The 18,276-nt window shown below is 51.9% G+C and overlaps 1 protein-coding gene across 4 annotated transcripts in view; it reads left to right on the forward strand.

Moving 5' to 3' along the window:
• Window positions 1-18,276, forward strand: part of AUH (AU RNA binding methylglutaconyl-CoA hydratase) — a 149,837-nt gene that overhangs the window by 122,382 nt on the left and 9,179 nt on the right. Inside the window, exons 7-10 of one of the 4 annotated variants that reach the window (XM_084899036.1) lie at window positions 11,514-11,701; window positions 14,960-15,010; window positions 16,201-16,278; window positions 16,374-16,733. In XM_084899036.1, the coding sequence (XP_084755162.1) occupies window positions 11,514-11,701; window positions 14,960-15,010; window positions 16,201-16,278; window positions 16,374-16,493 (437 nt within the window). In that variant the 3' untranslated portion in view covers window positions 16,494-16,733. Of the gene's footprint in view, window positions 1-11,513; window positions 11,702-14,959; window positions 15,011-16,200; window positions 16,279-16,373; window positions 16,734-16,754; window positions 16,803-18,276 lie in introns of those variants that run through there. The other 3 variants (XM_084899038.1, XM_084899037.1, XM_084899039.1) reach the window with 3 other exon arrangements.

An 18,276-nucleotide genomic window follows, 5' to 3' on the forward strand; every position in this document is an offset into this window, starting at 1 on the left:
CTGGTGAGCTGGAGGTGCTGCTTCCAGTTTGTTGTGAGTGGTGTAAGCCCAGGACACCATGCCTGGGGTGCGGGATCTGAGCGGGAATATAACATTTCAAATCCAAATAGCACATAAGCATAAACATTTTGCTACGTAATTAAATAGTGCCAGCCATTTCATGTTCTCTTAGAGCAGAGGTTCTCCACCTTCCTAATGCCGCGGCCCTTTCATACAGCTCCTCATGTTGTGGTGACCCCCAACCATAAAATTATTTTTGTTGCTACTTCATAAACGTATTTTTTGCTACTGTTATGAATCGTAATGTAAATATCTGTGTTTTCCCATGGTCTTAGGCGACTCCGCTAGCGGTTCTCAAGCTGTGGGTCACGACATTAAGATTCATTAACAGTAGCAAAATTACAGTTATGAAGCAGCAACAAAAATAATGTTACGGTGGGTCACCACCACATGAGGGGCTGTATCAGAGGGCCCCGGCGTCAGGAGGGGAGAACCGCTGCCTAGAGGGGAGCCCAGGTTTATCTCCTCTCTGCGTCAGGACCCTGGCAAGAAGGGGGCCTTGCCCCTCCGTGGCCGGTGGGAGCCAGGCCTGCGCCGCGAGTGGAAGCCGCGCTGTTGGCTAGACGTGATCAGCACCCTCTGCCCTCCCCCTTCTTCCTCCCTGCTGCCGGTTTGCAGACATGATGACGGCAAGGCGCCAGCAGCCCTTCTAGGGGTGTCGAACTCAATCAGAGAAGGGGCCAAAATCTAAAATCCAGCCTAAATCGCGGGCCGAATGGTTTACTGAACAGTCATAAACTGACAATGTCATAAACTGACAGCGGAGTGCAGTGATGACAGCGCGGTGCGGGCCACATTGCAAGGCCTGGCGGGCTGGATTTGGCCCGCGTGCGATCACCGGAGAAGAGAAGTCAGGCCAAGGACAGAGACATTAGAGGACGGCCATTGGGATCTTTGCAGGCCCAGCCTTGAGAAGCTGTCCCAGAATTTTGTGGTCGAACATAATGTTTCAAGGAAGCGGATGAATAAAGTGAAACCGTAGATCTTGTTGAAGATGCTGCGCATCCGCAGGTGGGCGGCGGCAGGGGGGATTTGGTGGCGTCACGTAGCGCGGCCCACTGCCAACAGCTACCTCCACGGCCCCGTGATGCTCACTCGACACTCGTCCTCTGTTGGGAAGCATGTGCGGAACATGCCTGCGAGCTCACGGCCACGGAGTGAGCGTGCTCAAGCAGTGCACAGGGTCGGGTCAGATGCCGCTCAGTTGAGGAGCAGGGCTTGATGTGGCTGCTTGGGCTGGGAGGAGGTTTTAGAACACAGAAAACCTGTCCGGAGCACGGTGATAAACCCTGTTTACAGGCCAGTTATGCCGGCCCCACGGCCGAAGTTCAGCTGTGATTGCATCGGCAGAAATCTTTCCCTCCTTCCCGTCTGAGCCCAGTGTTCCCCACTCCCCATAATGCCCCGGGCTTGCACATTACCCACAGCATCTGCATTCGGAATCCAGATTTCCTACCCCTCACTGCAGCATCCGCACCTGTCAGCTGTCCTGACCTCACTGACCACCACGTCCATGGACACGCTTACTAGCCACGCCCTCCTCTCCCCGCCCAGTTTAGACGTAGGCTCCTTTGTGATGATGGCTTCCTTTAGATACCTGACCATCTCCACACCGGCCCCGGGATTGTGAGGGTTTAATGAGCAGCTCCACAGGCAGGCCGTGTCTGCTCAGCAAAGGGCAGCTCTTGCCATTACCTGGCTTCTCCCCTCTTCCTACACTGTCCAGGTCAGTTGCAGCTTCTCTGCCTGTTCTGTGCTGACTCAGCTCATGACCACAAATCTCAGATGTGCAAGTCATCCTGCCCAGAAGTCCCACCATATTTCTCCAATGTGTTTGCCTGCCATTCCTCAGAATGTGTGTCCAAGTCTCCTTCCTCAGCCCAGCTGTCCTCCCAGCCGTTTTTGGTACAAATAACAGGAATCCCATTCCAGGTAGCTTAGGCATAAGGAAATACCTCGTAATATCCCGACTGGGGCAGGGCCGGTTCTGTAAGCTCAGCAGCTCAGGGATGTCTTTCTGCTGCACCATCTGCAGTTTGCGGATTTAACTTTTGCTGGCTCGCCTCCCGGTCATGAGGCGGCGCCATGCTCCAGGTGTCCGTGGAGACGTGACCGCATCCCTGGTGTCTGTAGCTGAGCACCATCTCCCCTGCTCTTTACCACCGCAGTCTACTTCAGGGGGCACTGCTCGGGCCCTTGCTGGCTCCTCCTCCGCTCCTTATCTGTGAGCAGTCTCCCTGGTGACCTATCCAGGCCCCTGGCTTTGAGTGCCATCTGTATGGTAGTGATCATTGACAAACAGCCTGCATATCCAATTCCATGCCTGACCACTCACATATGTACCCTAAAGGCATACTTAACATGGCCAGAGCACACTGTCCCTCCTCTCTCAGTGTCAGCAAGCACACCACCTTCTAGGCATGCACCTAACCAGAAATCTGGGCTTGGCATTGATTCCCTTTCCCATACTCATTTCATCAGCCCCTTCAGCTTCCTTCACTGCCCCGTTCAGTCCAGTCTGCCATCACGCCGCGCTTGGGCGGGACTGCAGCCCCTGGGCACCCTGCCTTTATCTTGCCCGTCATCTCCTCCAGCTTCCAAAGCATCTTCTAAAACACAGACCACGCCACTTTCCCCTCAGAGCCCTCCAGGGGCGGGTGTAGATACAGATGTAAAACTACCTGCGTCTGAGTGATCTGCACCCGGACTGGACTGTCAGCCCCTCTCTGCCCCTCCCCTCGCATCCTCCTCCTCCAGCAGCTCCAGCGGCCTTCCTGCGGCTGATCTCATCGCCCCTGTCCCGCCTCATCTTCACGTGCTGCCTCCTGAGCATTCAGACACGGCTTCATACTCTCCAGCGGGTCCTCCCCACCACCCAATCTCAATTCGCCATCTTGACAGGATCCCTGCTTTACTTCTCTGTAACACTTCGTTCATTCCTCGGTGCTTGTTTGCTGCCTCTTTCTTCTCTCTCCTCCTTTAAGAGAATAAGCCTCATAAGACGGGATGGTCTCTGGTGCCCCAGTGCTAGTTCAGCACCTGGGACAGTGTCTGCAAATGTTAGGTCACCAGCCAACACCTTGAACAAATGGATTTTACTTGCAAAGAGTAAAACATGAACTCCCATTTAGCTTTATCTACTTCTGAAAGAGAAAAGCAAAACTAGTCATGTTATTGCATCATTCATGGTGCTGAAGAGCGTGTAACAGAAATGGCCTCTGGCCGTCCTAGATGGACAGGAACTTCCTTGTGAGGTTTCCAGCCTCGGTGCCTGGCCATGAGCAGTGTTCAGAGCACAGACGGAGGCAGCGGGACAAACAGCCCACACAGTGGCTGGGTCACAGCACAGGAATCAGCAGGTCTTCACATCGCGGCCGCGGCATTGCCTGTGAGCTCAGAAAGTCTCCGAGTCACCAGCTCACCCATCAGGACCCAGTCCTGAGGGCAACAGCAGCGGACCAGACCTGACTCGGATGCCTGCAGCTGGGCCAGGGTAGAGAGCGAGATCAGCCCTCAGCCCGTTGGTGGGACCTTCCACTGTGCCAGGCTGCAGGCAGGCGGGACGTTCCCCCAAAAGAAAGACAGGGTCTTCCTGTGTGAGGAGGCAGCGGGGGCTGAGGCTGAGGGACTGTGCGGCGTCTGGTCTGCTGGTGCCCTGCCGAAGCAGTATGGACGTCCGCCTCACCCTCCGTCTCCTTGGCGTGCAGTGACAGAGCGTGTGCTGGACAGTGACCTCCTCACGACACGGCAGAAGGCGCTCTCTTCCTGTCACCCTCAGAGTAGACCCGGATCAGCCCCCATTCCCCCCCACCTCACCCCAGGCTGCTCCTGCTGCCACCCATGCCTTCCTGTCTCCTGTGCCTCAGCCGGTCACCTCAGAGCCCCTGACCCCACGCCTGCTGTCGGTGGGTTTCTGCAGGTGCCATGTGTGCCGGGTGCAAGTTTCCCACAGGAGCGTGAGCTTCAGGCCCAAGGGCTTGGTGTAACCCACAGCTCTGTCCACACGCCCAACAGAGTGAAGGAACCCACAGGGCGGGGCTGCTCCAGGCAGCAGCGCTCTTGGTGCTGTCACTGCCCCTGCTTTCCCTGTCATTTGCCTCCATGTTCCCAGCAGTGGCTTCGCAGGGCCCTGTCTCTGGGAATGCTGGAGCCATGGAAGCGCAGAGCCTCAGCTGCCTCAGACAGGAGGCCCCTTGTTTAGAGCAGGCGGGAGCCTTGGCGACAGTCACACATGAACTCTGCTACTGTTAGAAGGCAGGGCTATGGCCATGGCGCTGCGTCTCAGCCCCTCCCTGTCCTCTGCTGCACCGCGTCAGGGTCATGCACCCCAGGAGGCCTGCTCAGTAGGTGATAAAGGAACTGGGGAACAGTGGGTTTTGTGGAAGCAAAATGTGCCGTAAGGTCACCACTCAGCAGTAGCTGCGGTCCTGGCCCGTGGGCTTGGCTCCTGCCCTCGGTAGTGCGGTGCCCGCCTGTGAGCTGCTGGCAGACACCTTGGTGTCTGAGGACGCGGGCAGCCCCAGGGAGCACAGTGCTTCCTGGCAACGTGGGCAGGAAGTGACTCGATGTTTGCGCTCAGTGGCTGGCTCTGTGTCTCTGTACTGTGGCTGTGTTCCTAGTCCAGTGTCGTGACCACACAATGCGGAACTTTGGGAAATAATAAGCAGAGCTGGCTCCACAGAAACACATACTGTATAGGCATATCTGATACATGTATGTACCGGTTTATACTGTGTACCTCACACACCTGTTTTACCAAACAAGTTCAGACCGTGCATTCATTTCATAATTGCTCTTTAGTTATCACATAGTAGGTAAGAAGCAGACCCGGGTAGTTTGAGCCCTATTCCTGAGATCTGACTCAGTGCCCGGGGGCAGGTTCCATGCTGGAGGCTGTGGGATGGACGCAGCGAGAGTGTGAAAGTGTCAGCATGGGGGTCCTGCTTGCGGGAGGGCTGTTGTCATGGGGGACCATTTTGTTTAACTCTGTTGTTTAAATTGTCGGTCCCCAAGAGTGTATCTAGAGGTGGCCCCTGAGTGATCCCGAACTTGATGCCCGTGAGAACGATACTCAACTCTGTTGATATTAGAACTTAATATTCAGAATGAAAGGTGCAGTAGGGTGAATCCCCTCTAGTGCACCTGTTTGCATTTGAACTTAAAATCTGCCCTTTTCCTTTCACACCGGGTCTGGGCACTTGTCTGGGATGCGGGTGCCGCACTGAGCCCGCTCCCTAGTGAGGTGATGATGTGTGTTTGCTTCCAAGCCGGGCAGCATGTTGGCAGAGAGTTTCTATCTCGGGAACTGCTCCTGAGTGCACATGAAATCTGGGTCCCATCAGCCAGACGTGGCTTCCGTCCCCCGCACACGCTTCATTCCTGCAGTTTCGGCTCACACGGGCAGGATTAACTGAGACAGACAAACTGAACAGGCTACGTCGTCTTTATGACACTGAAGTCACAAGTTGTGTATTCCTGGTGCAGAGGGGCGGCTGTCTTCACTCCACTGACGTAAAAGCAGGCCCACGGAGGTCTCTGGTCTCTGCAAACGGGCTGCCGAGGAAGGTGGGCCTGGCAGAAACCTCGTTAGCCAGGCGTCGGCTCAGGCCAGTGTTTGCGTAACTACGTAAGACAGCCCCTTTCAAATGGCTGGGAAGACCATTTTGAAAATTCCACCTGGAGAGGGATGAAGCTGGACCCGTTCCTTACACCAGTGTTTTTCAACCTTTTTTGGGCAAAGGCACACTTGTTTCATGAAAAAAATCACGAGGCACACCACCATTAGAAAATGTTAAAAAATTTAACTCTGTGCCTATATTGACTATATATAAAGTAATTCTCTTGAATAGGAATCAAATAAACACAAAGGAAGTATTTTATAATTACTTTATTATGAAATATTAAGTAAACAAAATAGTGAAAAATTATAAAATTCTTGTCTTGTCTGCACCTACGGCACACCAGGAACAGCGGTTGAAAAACGCTGCCTTACACCATGTAAAAATTACCTAGAAATGGATCGAGGACCTTAATGTAAGAATGGAAGCTACAAAACACTCTTAGAAGAAAGCCATGGGGAAGCTCAGTGACATTAACCGGGCCATGATTTTCTGGACATGATACCAAAGCCACAGGCAACAAAAGAAAACAGATTAGGTTTCATCAAAATAAAGCTTTTGTGCGTCAGACACTGTCAGCAGAGTGAAAGGGCCACCCATGGAAATACTTGCTGATCATTTAGCTCAGGGATGGGGAACGCCTCTGCCAAGGGCAATTTGGAATCTTATAATTTCCAGGGCAGACAAAATTATCAACATAAAAATTAGTTTGCCGTATTTGGTCAAACATTTAATTAACTCGCCCCTAATGCTTTAGCAGGGCCAGACCAAATGATTTTGTGAGCTTATAGGACAGGCCAGACATTCCTCACCCTTTATTTAGCTGAAAGGGGATTAATAGTCAGAATATAAAAAGAATTCCTACAACTTAAAACTTCGTAAGAACTTAAAACTCTTCTTTCGTACAAAGTAGACTTTGGCAAAAAGTCTACTTAAGTCCTTTGCCCATTTTTTCGGCAAAGGACTTAAGTAGACTTTTTGCCAAAAAAAGAAGATACAGTGACTAATAAGCACATGACAGCATCAGGAGTTTTTGGGAAATGCAAGTCAGAACCACAGTGAGTGCCACTTCACACCGTAGGGTGGCTGCTATTGAAGTAAACAACAGAAAGAACGAGTGTTCCTATGGCGAAACGGAGCATCGCGCCCTCTTAACGGGAATAAAAATGGTGCAGCTGCTAAGGAAGATGTGGCTGTTCCTCAAAAAAGTAAACATGGAACCCCTCCAGGATCCAGCAGTTCTGCTCTGGCTGTCACAGGCAAAGAACTGAAAGCAGGTTTCAAACAATCGTGCACACATACCATAGCGGCTTTGCCCCTAATAGCCAAAAGGTGGAAGCAACCGGCTGCCCATTGGCGAACGAATGCACAAGACACAGCGGACCCATAGGCTGGGACAGTGTTCCACCTGCTGAAGAAGGCAGTTCTGACGCATGCTGCAAGCTGGGCGAACCTGGAAGACCGGCTGCGTGGCCTGCCCCTTACAAACGCAGTGACTCCTCTTACGCGAGAGCCCCGAGTCGCTGGCTCTGATGTCGCCAGCAGGGCATGTCTTGGGTGCAGTCCGTGGTGACCCAGGTGAGGATCTCCCCCAGGTCCTTTGCTTTCAGCGGCCTCTCACCCTGACACAGGCCCCAGCGTTTAGTCCATTAAGAAAAGCATGAGAATGTGTGCCTGCTGTTAGTTTCATGGCTGTTCTTTTGTTAATTTTTACAAAATCCTCATTCCTGGAGGATGTGCTAGTATAAGCAAAATGATATGATAACTGAGCTTAAGCTTTATGGACTTGCAGAATATTGAGTTTCAACTGAATAAAAAGTGCCATATGAACAATGACCATTGAGGGTCACAGACGCTATTTTGACCAGTCTACCTTAAACTTTGTACAGAACACCAAGAGGAGTCATTCCCTAGCGCTGAGCTTGTCATGCTGACTGTCTCCGGAAGCTCCGCCTCTCCCGGCAGCCCCGCAGCTGCCGGAGTGAACCCGCTCTCCGGTTGTATCGCTTATCCCCCGTCCTCACCAGCGTCCTTGGAAGCACCATCAGTATCTTCTCCTAGCAGCTCGCCCCTCAGTTCTCAGATCTGCCTTTACTGCCCTGAGCAACAGCATCCTATGGATAGATTGACATGTGTTAGTGCTTCGCATCTTTTCAGACGTGTCCTGCCATACGAGTAAAGCACATGGACTCACCATTTCTGCTGCTTGGGCAGCGTAAACGGAGGGAATAGCGACTGCACTTCCCAGAAGCTGCACTCTTCGGTTGATGTCAAAGAGCAGTCCCTGTTGAAAATGTCAGCCTCAATCACCCGTATTTTCTTAACTTTTTTAAAAAAAATATATTTTTATTGATTTCAGAGAGGAAAGGAGAGAGAGAGAGAGAGAGAGAGAGAGAGAGAGAGAGAGAGAGAGAGACACATCAATGCTGAGAGAGCACCAATGATCGGCTGCCTCCTGCACACCTCACACTGAGGATGGAGCCACAACCAGGGCATGTGCCCTGACCTCCTGGTTCATAGGTCGATGCTCAACCACTGATCCACACTGGCCAGACTTAAACACCCATATTTTCTAAGTATTGGTCAGGGTTCTTAATATGATTGCTGAAACCACATCCTTCCAGTGAGCAGGCTTTGGCTGGGAGACAGGTGGGGATGGCTGACTCCACCAAGGGAATGTGATTCTTGAAACTTGTGGTCTTTATTTTCATTTTTCTGATGTTGACAGAGGTAAGAAGAGTGGCTGCCTTCCTTGGGAAGGTCTAGAGGTGGAGCAGCTGTGAGTGGCTCACTATCAGGCAGAAGTTGGTTTTTGTATGGAATCACCTTCCCAGTTTTAATTGTCATTGGTAATAATGCAGAAAAAAGGTGTAAACTTTGTGGCCAACCCGGACACTTGAGCTTGTGTGCATTATCTCCTCTGAAACTTAGCAATCAGCCATTCCTTGTCTCCGGGCCACCAGGGCCTGGCCTGCTACTCTAAGGACAAGGTCTAGACGAATTTTAACAGGGTCCCTGTTTCATATTGAAGCTACCAATAGTGCCTACTCTAAAAAAATTTTTTTTTTAAATTTTAAAATATTTTTAGGATATATTTTTGTTGTTGACAGTATTACAGATGTCTGCCATTCCTCCCCTTTCACCCCCCTCCACCCAGTCCCCATTGCCCATGTCCATGGGCTATGCATATCTTTCTGTATAAAAAGGCAGTGACTGTGATGATTGAAATGACGGCTCCACCAGTCACCATGCAGTGCTAGCATAGATGCATAGACACAGGTAAAGCCTATGAGTGAACTAAGAACGAACAAGACAAATGCTTGCCTTCACGGAGCTCGCACTGTAAGAAGGTTAGGTCAGAGATGAGAATTCAGAATTGCCACCAGCACAGACCTGAGGTGCCACTTCTCAGAGCAGCCAGAGATACATCTGGTGGCAGACTGGGGGCATGACTGAAGGGTTGGTGCCGATGTGAAGGCGGGGCCGTTCTGGATTTCCCTGAGGAGCCAATGGCTGCCTAGGAGGTAGAGCTTTTGATGCTGACTGGAATAGAAACTGACCAATCAGAACCTAATCTGGGTGAAGGCAGAATCTACTGTGGGGGCTGAAGAGGGATTTCAAGGGCAACAGCTGTTTGGTGTAAGGTGTAAGAAAGCAGTTCAATTTTTTAATGACCGGTTTGGCAGTATAGTGCATATGGCTGGCTATCAGTCCAAATATAGGGGTTATGTATTTTTTTTTTTTTTTTTTTTTTTTTTTGCCAAGAGCATCTCCTTCTGCTGAAAAAGGCTTTATCCTCCCATTTAAGCAATCCTATCCTATATAATGATATTACTAAAAGGGTAATATGCTAACCAGGTCAACCGACCGTTTTCCAAATGTCCAACTTCGTTCTCAACAAAGCCATGGTGGTGGGGGCAGAGGCAGTTAGGGGCGATCAGGCAGAGGAGAGCAGTTAGGGGCAAGGTCAGGCTGACAGAAAGTTAGGGGTGATCAGGCCAGCGGGAGGGAGTTGGGGGTGATCAGGCCAGCAGGGGAGGGAAGTTGGGGGTGACCAGGCCTATAAGGAAGGGCAGATGGGGGCATTAGGCAGGTGAGTGGTTAGGAGTCAGTGATCCTGGATTGTGAAAGGGCTGTCAAACTGTCGGTCACCTAAACTGACAGTTGGACATCTCCCAAGGGGTCCCAGATTGGAGAGGTGCAGGCGGGGCTGAGGGACACACACCCCATGCACGAATTTTGTGCATTGGGCCTCTAGTAAGTGTATAAGTGCTTTGATTTATCTCTTCCTGTCCCCCAACTCCACATTGAGGTATGTCAGTCTGTTCCATGCCTCTCTGTCTTATTTTGTTGGTCAGTTCATTTTGTTCATTAGATTCTACAAATAAGTGAAACCCTTTAATATTTTTAATATTTTTTTTCCCCTCTTATTGGCTTATTGCCCTTAGCATAATGGTCTCCAGCTCCATCCAGGGTGTTGCAAATGGTAGGAGTTCCTTCCTTTTTACAGCAGTGTAGTATTCCATTGTACAGATGTACCACAGTTTTTAATCCACTCATCTGCTGATGGGCACTTGGGCTGTTGCCAGATTTTAGCTATTGTAAATTGTGCTGCTATGAACATAGGGGTGCATATATCCTTTCTGATTGGTGTTTCTGGTTTCTTAGGATATTTCCTAGAAGTCAAATGGAAGTTCCATTTTTAAATTTTTGAGGAAACTCCCTAATATTCTCCACAGCGGCTGCACCAGTCTGCATTCCCACCAGCAGTGCACGAGGGCTCCCTATTCTCCACAGCCTCACCAGCATTTGTTGTTTGTTGATGGTAGCCATTCTGGCTGATGTGAGGTGGTAGCTCATTGTGGTTTTAATTTGCATCTTTGATGATCAGTGACTTTGAGCATCTTTTCATTTGTCTCTTAAGAATAGTGCCTGCTCTTGTCCCGCTTTCTCTCAAATGAGCTCCCAACCTCAGTGTCAGTGCCTGCACTGAAAAATAACTTGGCACCAAGCCCATTTTTATCAGTAACTGTCTGCTTTTATGTTTATTAAATTGGAATTAGTTCACATGTCATTTACTCTAATGATTTTTTAAAAGCACATGAGCTGAATTTCTCAGAATTGATGAGTTTTACCTAAGCCATTGGGCCTGTCCTCCATCCCCCATGCGTGGCCGAGGTGCAGTGAGCTGGCCCTGTGCACACCTGCTTCCTGCTGGTGAGGACTGGGTTCCATTCGGGAGCTCGCCAGTGCACTGCAGGGAGCAGTCCGGGCCAAGTCTCTTAGTAAAGACAGAAGTTTCTCAAGTACTTCTTGGTGTTAATTTTGTAAACCAACTAGGGGCCCGGTGCATGAATTTGTGCACGGGTGGGGTCCCCTGATCACCCCACGGCCAGCCAGGGGGAGGGACTGTGGGAGGTTGGCCGACCACAGGAGGTTGGCTGTGGGAATGCACTTACCACCAGGGGCAGCTCCTGCATTGAGTGTCTGCCACCTGGTGATCAGCGCACATCATAGCAACTGGTTGACCGGTCGTTCCCATAGTTCTGGTTGTTTGGTCCTAATGGTCACTTAGGCATTAAATATATATTGTATATTTACATATATATATATATATATATATATATATATATATATATATATATAGAGAGAGAGAGAGAGAGAGAGAGAGAGAGAGAGAGAGAGAGAGATTGAATTAGTTTTCCAGTTACTAATTCTGACATACAAACTTATGGCCCTGGTTTATTTTTATAAATGAAGAAATGAAATATTGAAATGTTAGACCTAACAGGTAGCAGATCATTGCCTGCATTTTCTCTCTCCTCCACTCCACAGGGGGGACACAGCGCCTGCCACGCGCCATTGGGATGTCCCTGGCCAAGGAGCTCATCTTCTCTGCACGGGTGCTCGACGGCCAAGAAGCCAAAGCAGTGGGCCTGGTCAGCCACGTCCTAGAGCAGAACCAGGAGGGCGATGCTGCCTACAGAAAGGCCTTGGACCTGGCGAGAGAGTTCTTACCTCAGGTACCTCCCATCCCACTTCCTTTTCCCTCTTGTTAGGTAACTTTATAGCTAGCTAACAGGTACAACAACCATTTCACACACTTAACGTCCTTGACTTGCTTTCCTAGTAGAGAAGTCCAAGGCAGCCACAGAGCTAGAACTAGTTGCTGCGCTGGGTTAACATCAGCATCAGCAGCCACAAAGCTGGAACTAGTTGCTTTACTGGGTTAGCATCAGCAGCACAGAGCTGGGACTAGTTGCTGTGCTAGGTTAGCATCAGCATCAGCAGCCACAAAGCTGGAACTAGTTGCTGTACTGGGTTAGCATCGGCAGCACAGAGCTGGGACTAGTTGCTGCGCTGGGTCAGCATCGGCAGCACAGAGCTAACCTGCAGGCGGAGGGAGCCGAGCCTCGCTGCCCACGGTGAGGTGTGTCACAGACACGTTCGTCTCGCACCAGATCTCGCACCAGAGGGTTTGTTGTAAACAGTAGTGACTCCTCTTTCCCCAGCAGCATCAGGTGCTGCACCGACCTCATTCTGGAGTCAGAGCGTCCTTGTGACCTCCGTCACCCACTGCAGCAGCACTCATCTGTTTGGGGTCACGGGCTCCTTGGGAATCGCATTGTACCCCTTTCCAGAATCCCTCACATTTGTTGGGAGCTTTGCTTCCAGTTTCAGAAGGTGTTCCTGGAGTCCTTTGCTGTCAGACAAAGGCCAGGTCTGCTGTGACACGCCTTTCCCTGGGCTGTCAGAGGTGACATGCCTGTCCCCGGGGCTGTCAGAGGTGACACGCCTGTGTCCCCGGGGCTGTCAGAGGTGACACGCCTGTCCCCGGGGCTGTCAGAGGTGACACGCCTGTCCCTGGGGCTGTCAGAGGTGACACGCCTGTCTCCCGGGCTGTCAGAGGTGACACGCCTGTGTCCCCGGGCTGTCAGAGATGACACGCCTGTCCCCAGGCTGTCAGAGGTGACACGCCTGTGTCCCCGGGGCTGTCAGAGGTGACACGCCTGTCCCTGGGCTGTCAGAGGTGACACGCCTGTGTCCCCGGACTGTCAGAGGTGACACGCCTGTCCCCGGGGCTGTCAGAGGTGACACGCCTGTCCCCCGGGCTGTCAGAGGTGACATGCCTCTCCCCGGGCTGTCAGAGGTGACACGCCTGTCCCCGGGGCTGTCATGCCTGTCCCCGGGGCTGTCAGAGGTGACACGCCTGTCCCCGGGGCTGTCAGAGGTGACATGCCTGTGTCCCCGGACTGTCAGAGGTGACACGCCTGTCCCCGGGCTGTCAGAGGTGACACGCCTGTCCCCCGGGCTGTCAGAGGTGACACACCTGTCCCCGGGCTGTCAGAGGTGACACGCCTGTCCCCGGGGCTGTCATGCCTGTCCGCGGGGCTGTCAGAGGTGACACGCCTGTCCCCGGGGCTGTCAGAGGTGACATGCCTGTGTCCCCGGACTGTCAGAGGTGACACGCCTGTCCCCAGGCTGTGAGAGGTGACACGCCTGTGTCCCCGGGGCTGTCAGAGGTGACACACCTGTCCCCGGGCCGTCAGGGCTGACACGCCTGTCCCCGGGGCTGTCATGCCTGTCCCCGGGGCTGTCAGAGGTGACACGCCTGTCCCCGGGGCTGTCAGAGGTGACATGCCTGTCCCCGGACTGTCAGAGGTGACACGCCTGTCCCCGGAGCTGTCATGCCTGTCCTCGGGGCTGTCAGAGGTGACATGCCTGTCCCCGGGGCTGTCAGAGGTGACATGCCTGTGTCCCCGGACTGTCAGAGGTGACACGCCTGTCCCCGGGCTGTCAGAGGTGACACGCCTGTGTCCCCGGGGCTGTCAGAGGTGACACGCCTGTCCCCGGGCCGTCAGGGCTGACACGCCTGTCCCCGGGGCTGTCATGCCTGTCCTCGGGGCTGTCAGAGGTGACACGCCTGTCCCCGGGCCGTCAGGGGCCGGTGCTGGTACTGCTTCAGTCCTCCTCGGTTAGCGAGTGAGCTCTAAGCTCTCTCAGACCGGGCCCTAGTGTAATCTGTTCCCCATGGAAGGCAGCAGAGCCTTACACCGGAATGGGCAGAAAGAGAGCAGATAGAAAAGACTGTCGCTGTAAGTAAAAAAGATTCTCACTGGACCTTGAGTAATTATATTTCTTGAAAATGTTCGGGAAATGTCTACCTTCAAAGGGTTAAAGGCTTAGGTGTCAGAGTCATAGTTTAATATCAGTTAGCTGCCTTCCCGGGCTCACAGCCTCGTGGCCCATCACCAGGTGAAACGGGGGCGCTTGAGCCAGGCTGTGCCTGGTCCCGTCCTGACAGATGCTCCCGCTGGACGGGTCCAGCTGCACTCCTGAGCTCCATCCTGCGGCCCTGTCCTCACTCCCTGGGAGCATGCCAGGCGGCAGCCGGGCCAGCCCGAAGCCCCAGCTCCATGCCGCCGAGCCGGGGCTCCAGAGGTAGGGCAGTGTGCCGCTCCCCGGCCAGGGCCGCCCACTGGAAAGGGGTGAGCATCTCAGTGAGAGGAGCTGACGTTCTGAAAGGGCACTGCGGGCTGCGCACCGGGGTGCAGGTCCTGCTGGAGGCTCTGAGACTGAGACAGGCCTCCCTGGACATGGGAAGCAGGAGGCGGGGGGAGACCAGGCGGGCCGGTGAGCACCTCCAGGGCTCTGAGGAGGAGGAGGAGGAGGAGAGCCTCTTCCAGACAGACTGGTCCAGGGCCCCGCACGCCCTGGAGTCCTTTCACTGTCACTCAAAAGACATTGCAAATAGGCCACTGAGTTCTGAGCGTGGCACGAGCAGTTTCTGGGGACTCACCTGTGCATGGACATCGCTCCCATCTCAGGGCCTGGGCTCCAGGGACAGGACCCGCTGTCGTCCTCCCAGGGGCGACCCAGTTCTTCCTCGGTGACCTCACGTCGAGGGACTTCCTGGGACACTGTGCCCTGGCTGGGCCCGTTCGCACTGTAGGTCACCATCACGGTTAGTTCTCCGGGCCCTTGAGGAGACAGCCGTGTCTGAATGCCACGCTGCCCCATGGGGATGGGCGTCTGAGGATGCCGAGGACCCGTCACACTCCAGCAGGTGGTGTCCTGCCCAGCACGCTGTCTTCTTTCCTTTCCCCCTAACTTCCAGGCAGATTTGCCAAAGAAAGGTAAGTCCCTGAGCCTCCCAGTGTGCAGCCTGCCAGCCGCATCCTGCGGAGTCCACAGCACCAGGGGAGCCTTTGAATTCTGCTGCGATGGACAGCATAATTAGCATGGTAATGATTACATCTGTGTTTTTATTTTAATTTTAGGGACCTGTTGCAATGCGAGTGGCAAAGTTAGCAATTAATCAGGGGATGGAGGTAAGTTTCTTAATGGCTGAGTTTATTGTTGGAGTAGGTATTGGAGGTTTAATTTAAAGGAGCCTTGTTTAGCTTCTACATTATTTTTTAATGTTCTAACCTATAGCTGTTCCAATGCCACTGTCACTGAAAGCTACTGAGGTCTCTTTTTTTTATTTTATTTTATTTTATTTTATTTTATTTTATTTTATTTTATTTTATTTTATTCATTCTTTATTGTTGAAAATATTACAGACGTCCCTTTTCCCCCCATTGATCCCCTCTAGCCCCCCACCCCTGCCCCAGGCCTTCACTGCACTGTTGTCTGTGTCCATGGGCTGTGCATGTATGCACACAAGTTCTTTAGTTAATCTCTTCTCTTCCCTCCTTCCACTCTTTTCTGTTATATATTCCCTATGAGACTGTTCTGTATTCTGAGTCTCTGGGTCTGTTTTGTTATCAGTTTAATGTGTTCATTAGGTTCCACATAGGAGTGAGATCATATACTGCTTGTCTTTCTCTGACTGGCTTACTTCACTCAGCATCATGCCCATTTAATTCTGCAAACAGGAGTTGTTAGTTAACTCAGTATCGTAACCACAGATTCGGTGGTTCCTCTGACGGCCTACAGCTGGTGGTGTTCCCATTGAGTTAGTAGACTTCCTGACTCGCCCGTGGAGGACCAGAGCCAAGGGCTTCTGTGCATTCCCAGTGCTGGCGCCTCGTTAGCGAGCACGCCTGGGGCGCTGGCCCTGCACTGGGCACTCCTGGTGCTGCCTGCAGGGAGACGCGGGAGCCCGGCTGAGGCGTGTCCTGGGCGGGCCGGCAGTGAGGCAGGCCGGGCAGGGCAGGGCAGGCAGCCTTGGAGTGGGTTGCACTTGCAGCAGTCCTATTGTGGTTAACTGATGGGAGTTTTTGAGAAAGGTGCTTATTCCTTGCCTATCCAGAGCCCACTGTATTATCCTGGGCTTCCAGCGGTAAAAAGAAAGTGAATTTGTTAGCAATAATGCAGTTTTTAGCACTTACAAAGTACTTGATTGGCTTTTAAAATTTTTACATAATAGTAACAATATTTAAGTAGCAAACACCTTATGTGACACTGGCTGTGTGCCCTTGCCGTTTCTCTCTCTCTCTCTCTCACACACACACACACACCCCTCATTTTATTGCAATTTATTGCGCTTCACAGATAATTGCATTTCCATCAACAGCCAGGCAAGACCCTCCAGCAGCATAGACGTGAGGACTCACTGAAGGCTCAGGTGATGGCTAGCGTATTTAGCATTGAAGTATGTCTTAATGAAGAAATGCATATTATTGTTTTAGACATAGTGCAATTGCACACTTAATGCACTACAGTGTAGTGTGAACCTAACTTTCGTAGGTGGTGGGAAACCAAAGCACTGCGCCTTCACTGTGGTGTGTGCTTTATTGCTGTGAACGGGAGCGGGCCTGCACATCTGCGCGTCCACCTGTGTATCTGGGTATTTCACAGGCTTCCTGACTCGCTCGTCCCACCCGCTAGCACCTCGATGGGTAGGAACTACGGTAGCCTCTGCGCAGAGCGGTGAAAACCTCCCCCAGCCACGCAGCTCCCAGTGCTGGGGCAGCTTAACCAGGCGAAGGTCCCAAAGGCCCCTGCGTCTTCCTGTGATCTGCCTCGTGGCCTCGCAGGCTCTGCACTCGGGAAAGGGTGTGCATTTGAATTCACAGAGTGCCGTGCTTTCAAAAGGAATCCTGCTGACGTGAACTGTTTTATCCGCAGGTCGATTTGGTAACAGGGCTGGCCATCGAGGAAGCCTGCTATGCTCAGGTATGTACAGAGTCGCAGTCAGTGTGTTCGGTAAGTCAGGTGAATTACACAGGCTGGCCAGCCACACTCCCCACTCCCATCACACAATCCAGATTGTTTCTATTGGAGTGTTTCCCGCTCTTCTGGTTGGTTCTGTTCACAAACCAATGGCTCTTGTCTACATAACTCAGAAGACTCTTAGGACAATTTAGTGCCCTTTGTGCTAGAGCTGTCTCTCTGGATTGGGCTGTGCTTGTGGGTGAGACTCGAACCCTCACTGCGGATGCAGCGGAGAGGCAGGAGGCGGGTGTGAGGAGAGGTGGGAGGCGGGAGGCGGGTGCGAGGAGAGGTGGGAGGTGGGTGTGAGGAGAGGTGGGAGGTGGGAGGCGGGTGTGAGGAGAGGTGGGAGGTGGGTGTGAGGAGAGGTGGGAGGTGGGAGGCGGGTGTGAGGAGAGGTGGGAGGCGGGTGCAGTGCGGTGCCAGCCTCGGAATATTGGTGGTGAAGACTCGCTGCTTTTCCTGCATTCGCAGCCTTCCCTCGCCCTAATGGAAGTCCCAGTTCCTATTTTGTACACAAATTAGTGGGACTTTCTGTGGAGGAACAAACAGTCCTTCCCTCTCCCTTGTCCCCCCTATTACCCTCACATTCATCTTGCCTTCCTCCTATTTTTCTGAAAGATGTAACTGTTTTAGAGCACCTAAAGTAGCAAAGCACTGTGTCCTGCCTTTCCTGGGGGTTAGAAACAGCCGCAGCTCCGTTGGACCGTTGTCCGGGGAGGAGTGAGCGTGGAGTTCCTCTGCCTGGGCGCGCGGAAACCACACCTGTGGCTGGTGAGCACACGCCGTGAGGGCAGAGAGCTGCAGGCCTCGCACGGAGCCTCTGGGGCCGAAGCAAAAGCTTAAAGCATATTTGGCCACAAATCACACCTTAAAAATGTAAAGGAACAGAAATCCTACCAAATACTCTGCCAGACCACAGTGGAATTAAACTAGCAATAGAGGTAGAAAATCTTTAATGAAGGTTAAGCAAGGCACATATGTCAAAGAAGTCTCAAGAGAAATTCAGATGTTGCTGAACTGAATCAAAATGAAAATGAAATTTATCAAAATTTGTGGCAATGCATTGAAAGCAATTGCTTTGAGAGAATTTGTAGCACTGAATACATATATTATAAAAGAAGAAATATCTAAATCATTAAGTTTCCATTTTATAATTAAGAGCAAGTTAAATGTAAGCAGAAGAAAAAATAAACAGAAATCAATGAAAATAGAAAAACAATAGAAAAAGATTTTTTAAAAAAACAAAAGTTGGATCAAGCAGCTGTGACACCCCAATCAGCGCAAACGCGTGGATTCTAGGGAGTTCTTCAATCACCCACGGAAGGGAGAGATAAATCAATGCAGGAGAGAGACATCCTGAAAAGAGAGACCATGGGGAGACAAAGAAACGGCCCACAAATGAAAGAAAAGCAGGCATCACCAGAAAAGGAAGTAA

This window comes from Pipistrellus hanaki (genome assembly GCF_964339955.1).
Source record: "Pipistrellus hanaki genome assembly, chromosome: 11".
NCBI classification, from domain to species: Eukaryota; Metazoa; Chordata; class Mammalia; order Chiroptera; family Vespertilionidae; genus Pipistrellus; species Pipistrellus hanaki.